At 45.4% G+C, this 20,709-nt stretch overlaps 1 protein-coding gene across 2 annotated transcripts in view; it reads left to right on the forward strand.

The window, feature by feature from the left end:
• The window catches only part of LOC119170774 (cell adhesion molecule Dscam1), a 220,900-nt gene that overhangs the window by 151,952 nt on the left and 48,239 nt on the right, over window positions 1–20,709 (forward strand). For both annotated transcript variants that reach the window (XM_075886711.1, XM_075886712.1), the window contains exons 9-10: window positions 14,434–14,838; window positions 16,728–16,889. In XM_075886711.1, coding sequence (XP_075742826.1) covers window positions 14,434–14,838; window positions 16,728–16,889 — 567 coding nt within the window. The remainder of the gene's footprint in view (window positions 1–14,433; window positions 14,839–16,727; window positions 16,890–20,709) is intronic.

A 20,709-nucleotide genomic window follows, 5' to 3' on the forward strand; every position in this document is an offset into this window, starting at 1 on the left:
TACAGGCTGGCTGTCGGGCTGGTTCGGAAAGCACCGCTGGCCAGCCGAAGCCCAAGGGGGTGCACTGGGTCAAGCATCTTCAATGCAGATCTTGAAGCTGACTCGTAAACCACCGAGCCATAATCAATACGTGATAGCACTACACTGTTGAGAAGGTTCAGTAGACAGTCACAGTTTGTGCCCCATGACTGATGCGAGAGAATCTTGAGCAGGTTCAAGGTTCAAGCATTTAAGTCGCAGCTTGTTTACTGCTAACTGAATCTGACGCTCACAAGTGGCTAGGTTGCATGATTTGAAGCTGATCTGAATGTAATTCACATATACAGAGTAGGAGATTGTTTTAGGCAATATGGTGCTTATGGAGTTCATTTTTACGATGAGTAGTGTGCAGGTAAGAACACCGCCCTGGGGGACGCCATTTTCTTGCGTTAACCACTTTGATAAGGAATTACCAACACGAACCACAAATGTACGGTCAGAAAGGTAGCTTTCAATAGTATTCAGCATATTTCCTGACACTCCAAAAGATCGCAGGTCACGGAGAATGCCATAACGCCATGTCGTGTCGTAAGCTTTCTCCAAGTCAAAAAAATACAGAGAGGCAGTGCTGTTTATGAATGAAGGCATCCCTGACATAGGATTCAAATGCTACCAGTTGGTCAGCTGTCGACCGGCCACACCTGAATCCAGCTTGATGACGATCAAGGAGGCCATTGTATACAAGGTAATACATAAAGCGGCGATTCACCATTTTTTCGAACATCTTGCCCAAAGAGCTAGTCAGCGCTATAGGCCTGTAACTAGCAGCAAGTGTGGCTTCTTTTCCTTGTTTAAGGATGGGTATGATAACTGCCTTTTTCCAGGTCATGGGCAGACGCCCAAAGGACCATACATTGTTGAAAAGAATGAGGACGACGTCAAGCGTTTCTTCGTGTAGGTGTTTCAGCATGCCGTAAGTAATCCTCTACGAGCTTGCTGCTGAGCTGCCGCACTTTCCCAGTGCTGCCTTTAGTTCACCACTAGTAAAGGGGGCATTGTACCCTCCTGCCGATGGCCTGTCATCACGAATAGGTTTACGTTCCTCGGCAAGTTTGTATCGCCTAAAGGGGTCTGTATAATGTGCTGAGCTGAAAATATACTCGAAGCGTTGGCCTAAGGCATCTGCCTGGTGTTCCAGTGTATCACCAGCAGTACTAACAAGGGGCATCGGATGAGTGCTGTGCCCTTGGAGTGCTCTTACTCTGTTATACACCTTATGTGTGTCAGTGTAAGAGTTCACCGATGAGAGGAAGGATTGGCAGCTCTGTCGTTTAGACTCTCGTCGGTTCGTCTACCATTTGCTTTTGCACGCTTAAAATTCACCAGGTTATCGACTGTAGAATACCTGCGGAATTTTGACCATGCTTTGTTTTGATTGTCACGAGCATTTTTGCACTCAGAGTTCCACCAAGGTCGTCTTTTGTTCCGTGTATTGTTAGTTGTATGTGGGATGGATTGCTTTGCGGCCTGTATAAAGTGCAGTGTGACCAACGCTTCAGATTTATCGATGCCTAGGTTTTCAATTGATGAGCGTAATAGTTTTGAGAGTTTTCGAAATTTCGTCCAGTTCGCATCCTGTTCTCGGAACCTGGTTACATTCACACTCATTGTACTCGTATTTCCTTTGTATTTTACACAAACAGGAAAACAATCACCTCCATAGAGGTTATGAATTACAGCCCACTCAGTGGATGCCAAGAGTGAAAGAGATCCGATAGCAAGATCTATTGCTGTGTATGAGTTGTGCGCTGCGTTAAAGTATGTTGACTCTCTTTTATGAAATATACAGGAGCCGGAGGACAACAGAAAGTTTTCAATTAAGGAGCGTCGAGAATCCGTTCTTCTACATCCTCATAAAGGGTGGTGCGCGTTAAACTCTCCGACCAACAGAAATGGAGGCGGAAGCTCGTCGATGAGTGTTTCAAATTCTTTAGTAGAGAGTTGATTGTCTGGAGGGATGTATAGTGAACACACGGTTGTTACTCGTCCAAAAATTAGAGTTCGTATTGCCACTGCTTCTAAGTCAATAACCAGAGTGAGGCTTTGAGACGGAACTGCTTTCTGCACCACGATAGCGACACCACCAGATGAATGGGCAGTGCCCTGTCTGTCCTTTCGGTATACCACATATCTTTTCAAAAGGCTAGTGTGTGTAGGTTTTAGGTGTGTTTCCTGTAAGCAAAGTATGTTTGGTTGGTGTTGTGCAAATATTTCATAGATGTCATCTAAGTTCTTAAGTAAGCCTCGGCAATTCCATTGGATGATACTTTCGGCAGACATTTTTATGAATGACGAAAACAGCGTGACTTATTCACACTTCGCTGCTTCACTGGAGGGTGTCTTTTCCCTCTGAGGCGATCTATGGAGCCCCGCCTCACTTGGGGGGATTCTGTCAGCATCTTAGACGCTGAGGATCCTGGTGTCACTTCCATTGCCTCCGGTGGATCCTCAGAGGCTATTGGAGGTTTGTCAGAAGAGACAGGTGTCTCAGTTGTCTGTGTGGTCCCTGGGGTCTGATGAAGTTCGACCTCCGGGACGTGAAAGGTTGGTGCAGCCGGTGGCTGCTTGGGGGGGGGGGGTAGAGGTGTGCACGCATCAGCAAAGCTGTATTGCGTGCCCACCGTCACTAGACGCCTCCCAGCCCCCCGGTGCGCTCCGTCAGCGTACGTTCTTCCGGAGAAGAGCGACACCTTCTTCCGGGCTTCAGAAAATGTGATGTTTTCCATTACTATTATCTGGATGATTTCCTTTTCCTTTTTGAAAATTTCACATGTCCGCGAGTACGCTGCGTGCGGCCCGCGACAGTTAGGGCACTCTGTTTGCGTGAAAGTACAGCTCTCGGTTGGGTGCTCATGATCACCACATTTTGCACACGTTTGTTTTCCGCGACAGGTGTTCGACCCATGTCCGTATTTATGGCACTTGTAGCACCTTCTAGGATTGGGTATGTAGGGGCGGACTTTGCAGTGAACGAACGCAGCTTTCACGGATTCTGGCAGGATGGAGCGGTTAAATGTTAGTATATTATGAGGCGTCACCACTCCTTCATTGTTTCGCCTGATGGTTATCCGACGAATAGCGACTACGCCTTGCTCTCGAAAGCCTTCAAGGAGGTCAGCTTCAGTTTCTCGCATCAGATCACGTTGTGAAATGACGCCTTGAACACTGTTAAGACTGCGATGGGGGGTGATAGACACGCCAGGTGGACAAACTGCTTCTCTTTAAGGAGAGTGTTTGCATGCTGTTTCTGGCTTACTTCAACCAGAAGATCACCGGATGACAGTTTCTTTGCGTCGTACTTTTTGCCTATTAGGTTAGCAAGGGTTTTAGCTATCAGGAAAACCGACAGTCCTGCAACAGAGACGTTATCTACCAGAGAGTGTATGACTAGAAAGCGTGGGAAGTGGTCACAATCGCTTTCGGTTCGTTTGGACTTTCATCGTTGCGGTTCCTTTTCAGGGCCCGATCATTGAGAAGGGGGAAAGATTTTGCCATGTGGTGCATTTCATGTTCGGCGGCGATGGTGACCACCCACCACCGAGCCCAACAGGGGGACGCTACAAGGTGTAACACTTGAAGGCGCCAGTCATACATCACCGCTATAACCATATATAACTACTCAAGGTTGGGTAACTACACAAGGTTAACCCTAGCCGCCAGGAAGTTTGGAAAAAACGGAAGAGACTAAAAGACAGGATAGACAAAAAGTTACAGATAAAGGCGAAGATGTAGGGAGAGAGAGATAGGAAAAGGCAACTGCCAATTTCCCCTGGGTGGTTCAGCACAGGGGTGCCGTCTACGTGAAGCCGGGGCCAAGGGGGTGTGTTGCCTCTGTCGGGGGGCCTTAAAGGTCCGATGACCCGGCGTCGGTTCAATCCCCAGGTTCCCCTTTTCCCCGGACACGGCAAACCCACGCACGGCTAGGCTTGGGAGGGAGTTGGAACTCCCCCGTTAGTTCCGGTCCGTGGTGTCGCTACACACCAAACGCCTACTTGTGCAGGCGCCCCTGCGGGGCACCTTTACTTTCTGCTGCACAAGACTGCAGCATTCTTGTGCAAATGGCATATGGTGTGAAGTGTTGTGTTTCTACGAATGACTGTTTACGAGCGTCCCTACGTCGTTGTCAATCATGTAGGCGGAAAAGCAGAGTTATAGAGACATAAGGTTCTGCCATTTTAGCCAAGATATACAATTAAACGTTTATTCGGTGTTGTGCATGAGAAGATATAAGTGATTGTGATACTTCGTCCACGGGATCGCAGTTGCGTTGGCCGCTGTCCTGGCAAGTTTCACGAGAGCAGTGGACACCTCAAGCATTTGTGCATGTCAAGCAAAGAATGTAGATAAATAATGTTAACGTTTTCTGCCATGTTTGCATATGTCAGTGAAATAAAGTTTCGGTATGCCTACAGCTTGGGTACAAGCAGGTTTATAAGGTAACACAGGTTAGGTCACACAGGGATCTGCTAAACACTGTTGCCGTTTTGTTGTGATGGTGATTACATGGTCATTATTGTCAGAATTTGCCGTCACCATTAGTATCAACCATCACGCCCTTACGGGGTACCTCTTACTCCGCCATGCGTGGCTTTAGCCACTTAGCTACAAGAGCACACGGTCGCGACCATAGCAACGAGGAGCTATTTATATAGGCCATTTAGGCTGATATGGGGTGAATATCAGCGTGTTCTCAGCTTATCCAGCGAGACGGCGCGAAGGGTGCACTCGACGGTTCACTCGCGCATTGCGCTCAACGATTCCAGTCTCACCGTACATCGCGTGCCCGCTTCTCTCGTGATGACGGAGAAGTGTACTTCTAGGGCAGAACACGATTGTGTTCTGGTCATAGGACGCAAGATGGTCACTTCGATCACTGCAGGCTCTCCGTTTGCGAAAAAAGTGCGCATTTCAAACGCATCGAAGTAACAAGTGTGGTACTAGTTCGCGCTTATCCTGTGTACACTTCTGCGTATATGTCCTTTCACTGTTTGTGTGTTTCGAAAAAAAAAATTGACGGCAGATCCACGAGGTGAATGATGATGAGATTGGGCGAAGCTCCAGGAAGTAATAGCGTGAAATATTCTTCCGTTAATTCGCCTGGCGATATGAGCGCTTCCTTGCCGCTACACATTGTCAAACGTTTTGAAGATCTGCTTCGTTACGTTGACGTGCTGCCTTTGCCTCTCGTTAACGTACAGAAGGATCTCTCCGACGCTGACGTGCCGCTGCAGCTTATTGTTCACGTACGGCGGGATCTTGCCGACGCTGCCTTGTTGATATGGCTTCTTGTTCGTGTACAGCAGAATCTTCCCGACGCCGACGTGCCGCTGCAGCTACTTGTTCACGTACGGCGGGATCTTGCCGACGCTGCCTTGCTGATGTGGCTTCTTGTTCCCATACAGCAGGATTTTGCCGACGCTGCCTTGCGGATGTGGCCTCTCGTTCCCGTACGGAAGGATCTTGCCGACGCAGACGTACTGCTGCAGCTTCTTGTTTCCGTACGACGGGATCTTGCCGACGCTGCCTTGCTGATGTGGCTTCTTGTTCCCGTACAGCAGGATCTTGGCGGCAAAGTCGTACAGCTTCCCGGCGCGCTTCTGCCTCGCGTGCTCTCACTTTAGGCTCCTGTCTCCGAGCGCGCGCCGCCGCTGCCCTGCGCGCCCGCCTTTCAGCATCCTTATCCATACGAGCACACACCGACAGCAACGAGCATGGGCAACTACAAACCTGTATCGATATGGTTTTGATTATTAAACCATTGCTTTAGAAAACATCTGGCGTCTTTCGTGAAGCAGCTTGTATCTTTTATTTATTTTGCTTTAGAAACATCTGGCGTATTTTCGTTTCGCTTTTAGAAAACATCTGGCGTCCTTACTTGATTTATTTCATCAATCAACGGCGTTTTGAACAAAAAATTGGCAGCATATCCATGGAGTGAATGATAGAGAGTGGGGCGAAGCATTCGTCCGTCCATTCGTTCTTGCTTCCGTCCGTCCATGCGTCCGTTTGTGTTACCGTCCATGCGTCCATCCGCCCGTCCGTGCGTGCGTCTGTTCATGCGTCTGTCCCTGCGTTCGTCCATGCATCCGCCCCTGCGTCTGTTCATGCGTCCCCTTCTGCATCTGTCTGTATGTCCGTTCGTCCATCTATTCAACACTCCAGGTACCACCATATCGCATGTTCTCATCATATATTACCCATACAGAAGCACCGGCATCCAGCGGACATTCCAAGGACTAAACGAGAGGTGGCACACACACACTTTCTTACAGCTTGCGCTTCGGGTCTACTTCCCACCTTTAACCACCTCGAGTTCATGGTACACACTAGTTCACTGTATTTATGGCACTGCGGCCCAACGCTCGCTAAACCTTTCTAAAACCAAGGAGGTTACGCCCAGCGAGTAAAACGTAGCAACCTTTTCCTGTCAGATAGTGCTCAATATACATGCCAATGGCTGCTAATGGAAAATGAGAGACAGGAGAATTCGGTTTTTACTTTCTGACGGCTTGCGCTTCCTATCTACTTCCCACCTTTAACCACCTCGAGTTCATGGTATATACTACTTCATTGTATTCATGACATTGAGGCTCAACGCTCGCTAAACCTTACTAAAACTAAGCAGGTTCCACCCAGTGAGTATAACGTAACAACCCTTTGTTGTCAGATAGTGCTCCATTTGTACATGCCAATGGCTGCTAATGGGCAATGGGAGATAGGAGCATTCGGCTTTTAGTTAACGCGCACGCTGCGATTTTTTTTATTGTTCAACAACGCACAGGAGAAATCTCCCACTGGCACCACCTTGGAGGTCAAAGTGTAACACTGGTTACACACTACGACTAGGACTACGAGCGACGAACAAGTGTTTTAAGAAGCTTCGCCCCTAAAAAGCAATATTACTCTCAAAGTTAAGGAACACATCAGCTTAAGAGAAACGCGGAAGCGTCTTTTGTTGATGGAAAGCAGACGCTACTCCGTTGTGCTGCAACACGGTGCGCCAACACAGCGGCCTTCAGCGCCTACCCAGGGCACACCCAGTGACGTCGGGGCAGGGCACGCAGCGCCGAAAGTGGACGCAGCTCCCGCTGCACAACTACCTCACACTCAGGCTGTGCGAACCCTAGGGTCAGCGAGCCTCAAAGCCTCTCTGCATGTGGTGAGGCTAAACGAGAAGAAATCCGTACAATCAGGACGGAAGTTCATCACCTCAGGCGATACGATGGACACAAGTCAGGGTAGTCCTGGACTGTCGACGTTGGAATGACGGCGGGACTCCTTAAATAAATAAAACCACAAGCCCAGAATCACTGGGCCCGATAACAAAACTTAGGTTGTACACTAACTGTAACATACAACATGGCTTTTATACACTGGAACTGCATTAGACTCCTACATAACCTAAACGACATAAAGGACATACTAGCCACGTTTTCAACAGTAGCCTTGTGTTTACAAGAAACAATTGTAAGCCCTTGCAAAACATCTCGGAAAACTACAGTGTATTCTGGCACGACCGAGAGCAGGCAAGTAGGCTCTCAGGTGGTGTTGCAATTATAGTCAAGAGCGGAGTGCCAGCGCGAGAACACAAACTTACAACCATAATAGAAGCCGTGGCGGCCACTATACACACAAATAAAACGATTACGTTGTGCAGCGTATACTTGGAGCCACATCTTAAAATATCCCTTTCTGATTTCAAACACCATATAGAACAGCTGCCAGAGCCATTCTTAAAGGTCGGAGATTTTATTGCACACTCCGTTTTTTGGAGTAGTGAAAAAACTGACATTAGAGGCAAAATGATTGAAAATTTTTTATTGAGCAATAGCATATGCCTACTTAATAGAGGAAAAGTAACCTACTGCTCTCCTAGCTCAAGAAAAATGAGCTTCATAGGCTTTAGTTTTGTTCATCCTATGTTTTTATGAATGTTAAGTGGGATGTCCTAAATGACCCATGCGGAAGTGATCATCTGCCCATACTAATCAGCCAAACAACATCACCTCAAGTCATTAAACAAAAACAACTTTGTTGGAAGCTGCATTTAGCCGACTGGGCCCTCTTCCAAGAAAGGCTTGCCTAGAAAAACTTGCGACAGAAGGGCTCAACATAGAGGAATGAAATGAATGTATTACAAACTGCACCGTAACAGCTGCCCGGCTATCTATACCTCAGACATCTTGACTCGCAAAAAAAATCGAAAAATATGGTACACTTACGAATGAAGAAAAGCCAAAAAAGGAGCAAAATAAGGTCTGGGGGGCCTTTGGCAGGTACCCAACACTGGAAAACTTTGTAAGTTTTAAAAAAGCTAGAGCCAAGGCCAGATACATCCGTCGCAACGCTAAAAAATCATCGTGGCAAAAGCACATCTGTTCCATAAACAGTACCACTACGTCAAAAGAAATGTGGTACGGGTCTGGAAGATGTATTGGCAAGTTTTCTCGGTTCGCTGTACCGTTGCTGATGCCTCCTGGCGTAGAGACAAGTATTGAGAAACAGGCAAATATTCTAGGTGAATTTTTCTATGCTGTTTTCAGCTTGTCACATTGTAAACAATAATTTCTGAAACACAAACACGCAGCCGAAAAGCAAAGACTTCCAACAAGTGAAAACACAAACGAACCATACATACAACGGCTTAATTACTTATCAAAAAATGCGCACAGTACTGACTGCAGGCAAGCCAACTGCACCAGAACCTGACGAGATACACTACAAAATATTAGCCCATCTCTCCGAACACGCCGTAGAAATACTTTTAACATTCTTCAATTAAGTTTTGATATAAAGAAAATTACCTGAAGCTTTCCATTTTTGAAACCGGGAAAGCCACCAACCAGTGCTAGTAGCTACAGACCAATAGCTCTCACCAGCTGTCTCGCAAAGTCCTTCGAAAGTGTTGTTGATATTAGGCTGCCATTCGTCTTAGAATCATGCAAACTCCTGGATATTTATTAGTGCGGTTTTAAAAAATCGTGCTGCACAACCGACCATCTAGTACGACTTGAAGACACCGTCCGCCAAGCCTTTGTAGACAAACAAAATTGTCTAGCCGCCTTTTAAATGCGCAGCATTGCTTAGTGAACTTCGGTGACATTGAGTGTGTGCATCTATCTATCTATCTATCTATCTATCTATCTATCTATCTATCTATCTATCTATCTATCTATCTATCTATCTATCTATCTATCTATCTATCTATCTATCTATCTGTCTATCCATCTATCTGTCTATCTATCTGTCTATCTATCTATCTGGTTACAAGCTTTAGCTCTCGTGGCCGTTTCGTTATTGGTATTAATACCAAACTTGGTATGGTATAACGTGACTATATTACAAGTGTAAGTGACTAGTCACAACTTGAATATCATGACATGTATGTCATGAAAGTCATGATTTATATTTCATGGTCTTGCTGCTCTCGCTGTGGTTTCATTCACAAGACGTGTTGCAAAACTGGTATGGCATGACTTGACTGCATGGCGAACGCAAGCGACAGACCCTAACGCAAAAATCATGACATGCTTTTCATGTGTGTCATGAGTCATGACTACACGCCACGCTCACGGTGCGCTCACGCTCGTTCCGCTAGCTTTACGTATATCAAAATTGGTATTACGAGACGTGAATGCATGACGAAGGCATAAGACTGCTGCAATCATAAAAGTATTGAGATGCGTGTCATGTTAGAACATGACTACATGCCACGCTCATAATGCGCTCGCGGTCGATTCGCTAGCCTAACGTATACCAAATTAGGTATTACGGGACGTGAATGCATGACGAAGTTATGTGACTAGTGCGAACATGATAATCATGAGATGCGTGTCATGTAAGAACATGACTACATTTCACACTCAAGGCATCAATACACTTCGACGGGACCTGGTGCGCGTGCGCGCCGGCGTTCATTTCGTCGTGTCACGAGGGAGATGCCAGGCTAGGCGCCAATCTACCTGCCTCATACTCGCAGGCGCGCGTCGCACTGCGTTTCTTAGACACATGCGCGTTTGAGCGCTGCCTGCGTCCCTCCTTAACAAAGAGAGGCAGAAGCAGTGCTATCTGGGTAACGTCACACCAAGTCGCACTTAGCGCCAGTTGCCGCGGGGCCGCGCCGACAGACGCTGGTCGTGCCTGGCGTCAGACTATAGAGTTCTCGCGTTTCACCAGCGCAGCATCGCTGTGCTTAGCGTCCGCGTGCGTCAACGTTGCGTCGGAGTGTATAGGCACATTATGATGCACTTGGGGCCATTTCGGTAGCTCCACATAAACCAAATTTGGAATCAGGTGTCGTGATTAGATCACGAAGGTGAATGACACGTTCAAACATGATAATCCTGACAAGGAAGTCATGCACGTCATAATTTATCTCCGCTTCGTAACGTTGTGCTCATTTTAAAGTGGCATATCGACCTTACTCTTTCGTGCTTCGCATGTCACAGATTCCCACTGTACGTGGAATTTTTTATAGTTTTTGATTTACAAAGGGCATACGACACCACCTGGAGGTTCGGAATCCTCCAGGATCTGGCTGAACTAGGAATCCGTGGAAGGATGCTGAACTGCCTCAACGACTTCCTATTGGACCGTTCATTCTAGGCGTGTATAGGTTCAATACGAACGAAAAGTTTCACTCAAGAAAATGGAGTGCCACGAGGGTGCATTCTAGGCACAGCACTATTTGTCATAAAAATGGAGTCGATCAGCAAAGTAATACCCAAGTTCATCATGTACTCACTCTACGTCGACGATCTCCAAATAACTGGCACATCCTGCAACACATCTAAACGTGAAATACAAGTGCAGTTAGCGATTAACAAAACAACAACATGGGCATACAGTAATGGTTCCCGCTTTTCTGCACAAAAAACCGTGGCCACTCATTCTCTTCTCTCTCAAACGAGGCATACAGACAGACCCTACATTACACCTAAATCAAACTGAATTACCAGTAAAGAAAGAACATAAGTTCTTGGGCATAGTATTGATAAGAAGCCTACACTCCTTCCACACACAAAAACGTTGAATAAAAAATCATCCCAATTTCTGAACATACAGAAGGTCCTGTCACGCAAACGCTGGGATTTAAATAGGACAGGCCTACAACAATTTTACCGCTCTGATATGCGATCCTGCCTAGATTATGGTAGTATAGTATATATATCAGCGAGAAAATTGTATCTGAAACAGCTGGCTCCGGTACACAATCAAGGTCTGCGCCTCAGAACCGGTGCATTTAGGACGTCACCTATAAAAAGTCTGTATGTAGAAGCAAATGAACCACCAGTGGGAGACAGAATATTCATGCTCACATGCTCATAAGTTCTAAAGATTCGAATAATGGCCAACTGCATTTGTCACCCTGTAGTAACTCAATGTCCACCCAGAACACTATTTATTAACAAACCCTAAGCAATTAGGCCGCTCCTTCTCAGATTTGAAGAGAAGTGCCCAGATTTAAATATAAAGGACACGTTGCCGATGATTGCTCAGAGACCCAATGCACTCCCACCTTGGTGCTGCCCCCCCTCTGTGTGCGACTTCACGCTGGCTGAATTTCGAAAAAAAGGAAACCCCGCGCGAGCTTATACAACAAGAATTCCTAGCACTTAGGCAAATTATGCGAGACACACAGCATTTCACACGTATGGTTCCAAATCGACACGATATGTTGGAAACGCGGTTATACAGAATTATTGGAAACATACAGTTCGGCTACCACAACGCACATCCGTATTTACAGCAGAATGCTACGCTGTCTCAATAGCTGTGACAAAAATCAAAAAAAGAAAACATCGAGAAATGTATATTACACACAAACTCATTAGGTGTACAAAGAGCCCTTCATTTGAGAAATACGTGTGTACCAATGAAGGTGACATCCTACACAACATAATAATAAGTAAAGAACAGGGACACAACATAGAGCTTTGCTGGGTACCGAGCCACGTCGGAATCTATGGAAACGAGAAGGCAGATGAATGTGCAGCAAAAGCACAGCGCGGAGAAATAAAGAACGTCAGCATTCCCTACAAAGATGTCATAAATCAGTACACCGCAAACACAGAAATGCATGGCAACCTAGATGGCATTCAGAAACAGAAAACAAGCTCCACCTAGTGAAACCCACCTTAGAAGAATGGGATTCCTGCTCACACCAAGAACGGTTCATAGGAGTAGTTTTATGTCGTTTACGCATGGACACACACAACTCACTCAGAGTTACTTACTAGCAAAAGAGGACAAACCTTTGTGTCGGAAATGCGGAGGTGAGGTATCAGTAAATAATATTTTACTGTCGTCCACAAAATTGGAATGATTACGGAAAAACATTTTATCGTATTTTACAACGAACATATATACCTCTTCATCTGGCACTGCTTATAAGTGAAGAATCGCTTGTTGATAACTCGGAAGTTTTTAGCTTCCTAAAAGAAGCAGGATTTTCAGACAAACTCTTAACTTTTACCCTGCATCGTCTAAATACACAGGAACACCTCGTAGGGCTTCCCACTTTTGAGAATACGATCGATGATTTTTAGACCTGGTTGGTATCCTCAAGGGTTTTGCCTTGGCAAGGACTCGGCGAGGCATCCCAACATTTTAAGGGAATCATACCATGCGTTAGGTGCATGATGGCTTAAGCTGCCTATGCGTCATAAAAAACCAAACCAAACTAAACCAAGTGAACAAAACGTCTGGTACTTGACTGTGTACGCTGTCTCTGATGGTGTAATGGCTGTAAACAACCACTTTATAATGGCACTCAAGCTTGTAAGTCGGTTAACGCCTACGTCTTTTTAGGGGTGAAGCTCCTTAAAGCGGCATCCGTTCGTCCCTCGTAGTACGTAACATGTCTTACGCTTTGACCTCCAAGGGGGTGCCGGTGGGAGATTTCTCCTGTGCGTTGTTGAACAATAAAAAAATCGCAGCGTTTGCGTTAACTAAAAGCCAAATTCTTCTGTTTCTCATTCGAGATTGTTGTACAACAAGTACAACAATCTCATGCGAGATTGTTGTACTTGCAGTGTTGACTAGATGGACGAATGGACACACTGACAGATGCATGGACGGACGCACGGATGGCTGCACGAACGGATGGACGCATGGGTGGACGCAGGGTGGATGCATGGACGAGCGCATGGACGGACGCATGGATGGACGTGCGGACGCACTTACAGACGCACGCACGGACGGGCGGATGGACGCATGGGTGGACGCATGGATGGACGCATGGACGGACGGTAGCAAGAACGAATACACGGACGGATGCTTCGCCCCACTCTTCATCATCCACCCCGTGGATATGCTGCAATTTTTTTGTTTTATTCTTTTAGAAGCATGGCACAATGACAAATAGGGCACGAAAGCAAAGTAAGCAGCTAAGAAGAACTCGATAAGCGCATACGGTGATATCTACTCTTTAACTCCAACAGCAGCGGAAGTGATAAGCACCTGGCATTTGTATTTATCTGTCACTAACGGAATCCAGCCCCGATCTGTTGCCCTTTTGCAACATTTGTTTGGTTGGGTGATACGAGATAATAATTTTATAGTTTTGCTTTCTCGATGCTGCCCGTCGCTTAGTGTGCTGAATCCTAAATGATGAGGTGATTCTGTGCATCAGCGCGAGCATTAGCCGTAATGCAACGTTTCTCTCATCTGCTCTCAGCACTGATCGTTTTTTATATACGAAGGGTGTGAACGTCGCCCTTGCTGCAGTTTTATTACTCGTCACGCTAACGAGTGACCACATGAGTGACTGATCTTTCACTCACAAAGGCTCCCTGATATTGTGACTGCCGATAAAATTACATTAGCTCTTCCCAGGGTTCCTCTCTGAAGGAGACCGGCTATGTAATTTAACTGTTTCAATCAGGGAATGAGATCTCGTCTTTAACTGTTGCAGCAAGTTCGTACGGAATCCAGACGCGCTCCTTCCGTAAATCTCCTTTGTAATCTGCGCCAAAAAAAGTAGGATTGGTAAGATGTTTCTTCAACATTTCTACACAGGAAAATGTAGTTGTCTAAAGGCACGCCATGATTTGTTAAAAAAACTTAAATAGTCGTGATAGTACCCAATAGACTCTTGTCAAAAAAAAAGAACCTGATAGTGTAACACATTTTTTGGTGAAACAACCTCATTTGTAAAACTCACAAAAACTTATTATAAGATTTTTATTAACAAAACTCTTGCGAAAGGGATGAGAAAAGACCACACATGTCAATATTCAGGGCAATTTTTATCATTTGAAGTGTTTTGCTATCCTCAAGTGCCAATAAATGTTCTTGGTACTCGTGTTGCTGGTGTATTTAGTGCGGGTGGAGCTTCTGCGGTGGCTAAAGTTCTGTTTCCCACATGGGTTCTTTCTGCTTCCGCCAGCGCAGACATGTCACCAACTCTGGAGGAGACTTTCGGATCGGTGACCGTGAAACGAGGGGAGGCTGTGTCGCTCCGGTGCCGTGCCCGTGGCAGCCCGACGCCCGAGATCAGCTGGGCGATCGACGGCGACTTTCTCTATCCATCTCAAAGACTCAGGATCACCGCCGAGCGCTCTGCGTCTGATGTACAGTCTGTGCTGAACATCTCAGACGCCAGACTTGAGGACAGTGGGGAGTACAGCTGCGTTGCACGAAATGACATCGCCACCGACGCTCATTCGGCCAGAGTGGACGTCGAAGGAGCGCCCTTTGTGCGACCACTCCGCAACGTTACCGTGGTATCAGGAACCCTGCTGACACTGCGGTGCCCGTACGGTGGTTATCCCATAGAGTCCCTGGTGTGGCGGAAAGGTGAGTAGTGTGAAGCTTAGGCTTGTATCTGTAGTATAAACCCTGTTAAAGTGTGACCGATGGGAGGGAAGAGAAAAAAGACTTTGGTTGGCTGGGCATCATATCCGGTGAGAGGCGTCATGTCTTCCGGAAACGGTTTTCGCGAGCGCCTTCTAGGTGTACGCTTCCGCAGAATATCAGACTAACTATTCGGCGTAATACACAACACCGGTATTCCGGCATTCATCTTGTAGGCAATTACACAACAAAGTGTGCCGCTTGCACTAGGGGGGAAAGAATGAAACACGCTATGACTAGCAAGGCGCGCTAGCGTGTCTGTTCGCGCTTGTTCATTCCGGCCTTAACAGGAACTATCAGCAGAGCTTGTCTCAACCAAAGTTTTGCCAGTGGGCTGATTGTAAGCTTTTGCTGGAGGTGATACCTTTCTTCCTTATTCTACAAGTAACACAAGACTACCCGTTGTGTGATGATGTCATTTCTGTCACGTGACTGTTAATACGTAAATTTTACAAGGCTTTAGTCTTGCGAATTGTGATTATGTGAGTTTACGTGATTGTCGACTCTTTCATTGTACTTTCTGTATTCAATGCCGAACCAATCGGCGCACTTGTGTATCGTTGCGAGAACGAAGCAAGCGTTAAAAAGAACGAACGGAGCACTTACTGGTTCATGATGTTGAGACTTGCATTTCGTACTGCCCAGCCCAACAAAATGCTTAGGAGAAGTTAGAGCAATAAAAAGGTTACTTAGAAGATTGTAAGAACCATCTGATCTCCGCTGAGTTCAAAAAGTTACGTAAGAGTTGCAAATTTTAACGCAAATAGCGCTTTTTGGCCACGAAAAAAAGTGGTTGTGGCCACAAGACTTCTTCAGACGCTGAGTGAACTCGGTGACGTCAACCTCGGCATGCCGCGTTATCTGCAAACATCAGCACTGCTGAAGTCATGGCCTCCTCATTTACTTGGGCCAACGGCATCTCATTAAGTGTGATGGAGGCCTTGCTTGAAGATACGAGATAGCATTGCCCGCGTAGCACTCGGAACATGGACCGCATTTCTCTAGCCACTTACGCAGTTGACTAGACGGATGGTGTTGGGCTTGGCTTCGCCGTCTTCTCTAATTCACGCTGACCACGTCACGACATATTGCACTCGACAAAAACGCAATATCCATGCACTTCCCTTTGCTTGATTATATAGGAGAGATAGGTTAGCCACCTTTCGTACCAAGTTATTTAGCGGGAATGCATAGATACTTATACTCAAGGTGGTGTATTCACTTAGACAGTGGCGGGAAGGAATGCGGATGCCACGCATTCGCTAGTACAGTGCTTTCGAACTCTTCCCTTTCTCTCTCTTCCTCTCTCTCTCCCTTTCTCTCTCTTTTTATATATATATATATATGTATATATATATATATATATATATATATATATATATATATATATATATATATATATATATATATATATATATATATATATATATATATATATATATATATATATATATATATATATATATATATATATATATATATATAGACTCTGATGAAGGCCGTGCCACGGCCGAAACGTTAGTAAATACGATTTCCTTTTTAAATGTGCTATCTGCAACAAGTTCATTCAATATAGAAAATACCCGGACCTGTCGTGCCTTCCCTTCAAGTTCTACATATATATATATATATATATATATATATATATATATATATATATATATATATATATATATATATATATATTCAGCTACTTGATCGATACTCTAAATGTAATCGAAAACAGCGCACTAGCATTCGGCGTAGCTACGCGCAGTGCTAATTCAAACTATACCTGATCAACTTCTCTATGCATTGACCTAATTCTCTTCGTTTATGCTCTGTGTTTGCAGCGGGGATGGTGCTTCCAGTGAACTATCGGCAATCTGTGGACAACAGAGGGCGCCTTCTTGTGCAACAGGCGCTTAAGTTTGCCGACGAAGGCGAATACACCTGCGCCATCACGGGACGTTCACAACTCGTTGCCAGTGGTTCGACCTACGTCTCAGTGGTCGGTAAGTTTACATTAAAAACTGTGTTATATAAATCGATTCCAAAAATGATTTAAACAAGCTAAGTCACTGTCCTAAAGTTTGTTCAGAAGAAAAAGCACCTTCGCTCCTCATTACTCTAGCATTGTGTTCAAGTATAGTTGGATTTATATTTCGTATGATATTCGTTGCACGCAGATGCGTTCATGCATACAGGAAGGCTATTACTGTATTTTAGTCTTCCCGATTATATGGTTGTCGGGGCTTTGTGAGGGAGTAACGAGGTATTTCCATAGTGTAGTAAAGAATGTAATTGCGCTCTGAACGCCAATGATGTGAACCCTGAAATACTGTCGGTTTCTTGTTATATAACACTTTGAAAGCCACGCCTTTTTGACGAGATTTCCACACTTCGGAAGCAGTGAACCGGCTTCATTAAAATATATACTTTTATATACCGTATTTGCACGATTTCTGTGTGCTTTCGGTTATAACGCTTAAGTTTTTATGGTAGAGTAATTAAAAATATTTGCTACTGAGTTCGCTTTCGAGCTCACTTGTAACGGGCGCATACAACCGAGGACTCGACATAGCAGAAAAGTGGGGCTCAGAATCCTCCAAATATTTTTTGAGTTAGAAAGAAGTAAAAACAAGGTGCGTATCTTCACAATTACATATACTTCATTTTGTGCATCAAAGGGTAAAAAAATATGTGTGCCATTACATGAAACATAACTGCTGATGGTATGGCCGTGGCCTTAATTAAATATGGTGCATATAGAACTGGCGGCGTGCGTGGCATTCTTCAGTGTTTATGAGACGCAGACAAATACCTGGCTCGTGCACTTGTAGATCCATGATTGCTAACTTATACAGCTAATCTTCGGACTCGACACGACTTCCGCAAGCTATATTGCGCTATCTGAGCTCTGTGCCTCCCTGCATAACGTCATCATGAAGGGCGGGGTGGCATGGCCAACTTCGAGGCACTATGTTTACTCTCTATCACGCCGCTATCACGTTTGTCCTTTAGTATACGTGTGCGTTTTTGTGTTAGGAACACGAAATGCGAAACGTTCAACCTTTATATTCGCGATGGCTGCGCCCTTATTTATTTACCAATTGGGCTGGCTGCTGTCATGGTTCTTCGCGCATCTTGTTTGCACAGCGGATCCATTTCACAGCGATGGCGCAGCCTATCAGCGGTTTCCAAGACTGAACTTACAACAGCAGAAAACTTATTCGGCTGCATTGAAGTACTGCCCAGGCACACATGTGCGAGGACAACACGGGGGAAGATATCGATTTTTCTACAGCCAAAGCTGTTATGAGAGCAGAAAATGGTCGACGCGCAGCATAGTTGTCCGTCACTATCGCTCTTGGCGTCCGTAACCAATGTCGCACGAAATAAAAAAAAAAGCCAAGTAAATGGAACTTACCAATGAACCAACAAAATTTGTACTCGGGTCCGCTGCGTGCCAGCCCAGCTTTCTACGACTGAGCACCGCCGGTGGTTCAAACTTTGTAAAGTGACCCCACGCAGCTTTGTTACTAGGAAAAAAATCTTGTTATATAGAGTAATAAATCGTCTTAGAATGGCAAAGAAAACACGAGGCGTCATACAATGTGAATAGGGTAACGAGTGGGTCATCGAATACGCTATTCTATTACAAAAGTGAAAGCTGTATTTATTCATCCTCGTCAGCCACATCAAGAAATTGCACAAAATTTATTGCTTGTGTAGCGGGCAGCACGGTTTCGCAAGGAATAACGAAGAATTATATAGTTATTGCTTGCCTACTACACTAAAATATTGATAAAATATTGAGTAGTGGGTACCCTGCAAGTTTCCTTGTAGCAGTTACTAAAGAATATTTTGAAAGGGCTTCAGAAAGGCCCTTTTCCAGTTTTCGCTGTGACTGTGCTGTGTGTTGCGCACAAGCATGCCTTTTTTTTTTCAAGCGCCTAGTATGTACAGCTGATTTCAGTCATACTTATATAGAGAGCGACTAATACGCTATTTAAAGGTTGGAATAAAGGGTCTCAATATAATAAACGCATCTTGAACTGAGTAGTTTTAACTGAAGTAGGTTCTGTAGGCGATTGAGGAGAGCAGTAATTATGTTCACATATCTTGTTCTTTCTCATCATTCATCATCAATTCAGAGAGTATATATATATATATATATATGTATATATAAATTGTAAGCACATTCCAAGCATTTGATCGTTCTCACTTGCACATACCCATCATCATCGTTCTCACTTGCACATACCCATCATCATCGTCCTCTCTCTTGGTGTGGTTCTGAGCGGAGCCAGACATCGCAGAATAAACGCTTCTGCTCGCCCTGCCTGCTCGCCGTACCTAGTCTGCCGGCGTCTTTCAGAGTGGTGGAGGTGCGGGGTGGGGAGCCGCTAAGGTAGCAAAGTTGCGTATAAAGCGACGAAAATAGGACGCGAGACCAAGAAAGCTGCGCAACGTCTTTTGGTTGGACGGTCGAGGGAACTGTAGCACAGCTGCGATCTTCTCGGGATCTGGTTGGATTCCGTCTTTGGAAACGACGTGACCGAGGACTTTGATGCTTTTGCTGGCAAATGTACACTTCTTTGTATTTATCTGAAGGCCAGCCTTGGAGAGACATTGTAGCACCTCGTCTAATCGTTGAAGATGTTGGGCAAAGGTACTTGAAAAAACAACGATATCATCTAAGTAACAGAGGCAGGTCTTCCATTTTAGGCCACGAAGAACAGTATCAATCATTCGCTCAAACGTGGCTGGAGCGTTGCACAAGCCGAATGGCATTACATTAAATTCATAAAGGCCGTCCGGTGTGGCAAATGCAGTTTTTTCTTTGTCAGCCTCGTTCATGGGGATTTGCCAGTAACCTGATCGTAAGTCAAGGCTCGAAAAATAGTTCGCCCCTTGCAGTGTGTCTAAAGCGTCATCAATTCTAGGCATAGGATATACGTCCTTGCGTGTGATCTTATTTAACGCGCGGTAGTCAATGCAAAAACGAACAGAGCCATCCTTCTTTTTAACTAAAACGACTGGAGATGCCCAGGAACTCGAAGAAGGTCGTATTATATTTCGCGATAGCATCTCGTTCACTTCTTTTTCAATTATTTCTCTCTCTGATTGCGAAACCCGATATGGGCGACGGCGTATCACACGAGAACCGTCGGTTTCAATGCGATGTACAGCCGCGGAAGTCTGACTCAGTGTTGTGGTACAGCTATCAAAGCAGGCTTTGTGCTTAGCCAAAAGGGCCAATAGTGCTTCAGACTGTTTTGGTGTGAGGTCTGAACCAATGACAGGTCGAAAAGGGAAAGAACGTGAACCTGGAGCTGGTACTGGTGACGAAGACGGGCAGAGTGTCGCGATGGAGGTCAATGGAGAGAAGTCAATCTTTGCCACTGTCATTCCCTTGGGCAGCAGCACAGATTCTGCAGTTGTGTTAGAAACGGGCAGAAAAGCGCAGCCAGAGGAAAACCGGAGGAGGCAAGAGGCGACGAGAATTCCACGGGAGGTGCAGCGAAACGAAGGAGCCACAAGTGCATCACCGTCGGTTACTTGGGTAGATGCGACAGCTATCACGTGTTCGTGACCAGGGTGCAGGACGCAGTCTTCAACAATGACCAAGTTGGAGATCGAGGGTGATGAAACTGGAATGGGCGCATCCGTTGTATCCGTTATGTGAATGACGTTCTCTTTAAAGGATATAACAGCGGAAGCAGAATGCAGAAAGTCCCAACCAAGGATAAGTTCATGAATGCACGTGGGCAACACAATATATATATATATATATATATATATATATATATATATATATATATATATATA

Source organism: Rhipicephalus microplus, chromosome 2 (genome assembly GCF_043290135.1).
Source record: "Rhipicephalus microplus isolate Deutch F79 chromosome 2, USDA_Rmic, whole genome shotgun sequence".
In the NCBI taxonomy this organism is placed as follows: Eukaryota; Metazoa; Arthropoda; class Arachnida; order Ixodida; family Ixodidae; genus Rhipicephalus; species Rhipicephalus microplus.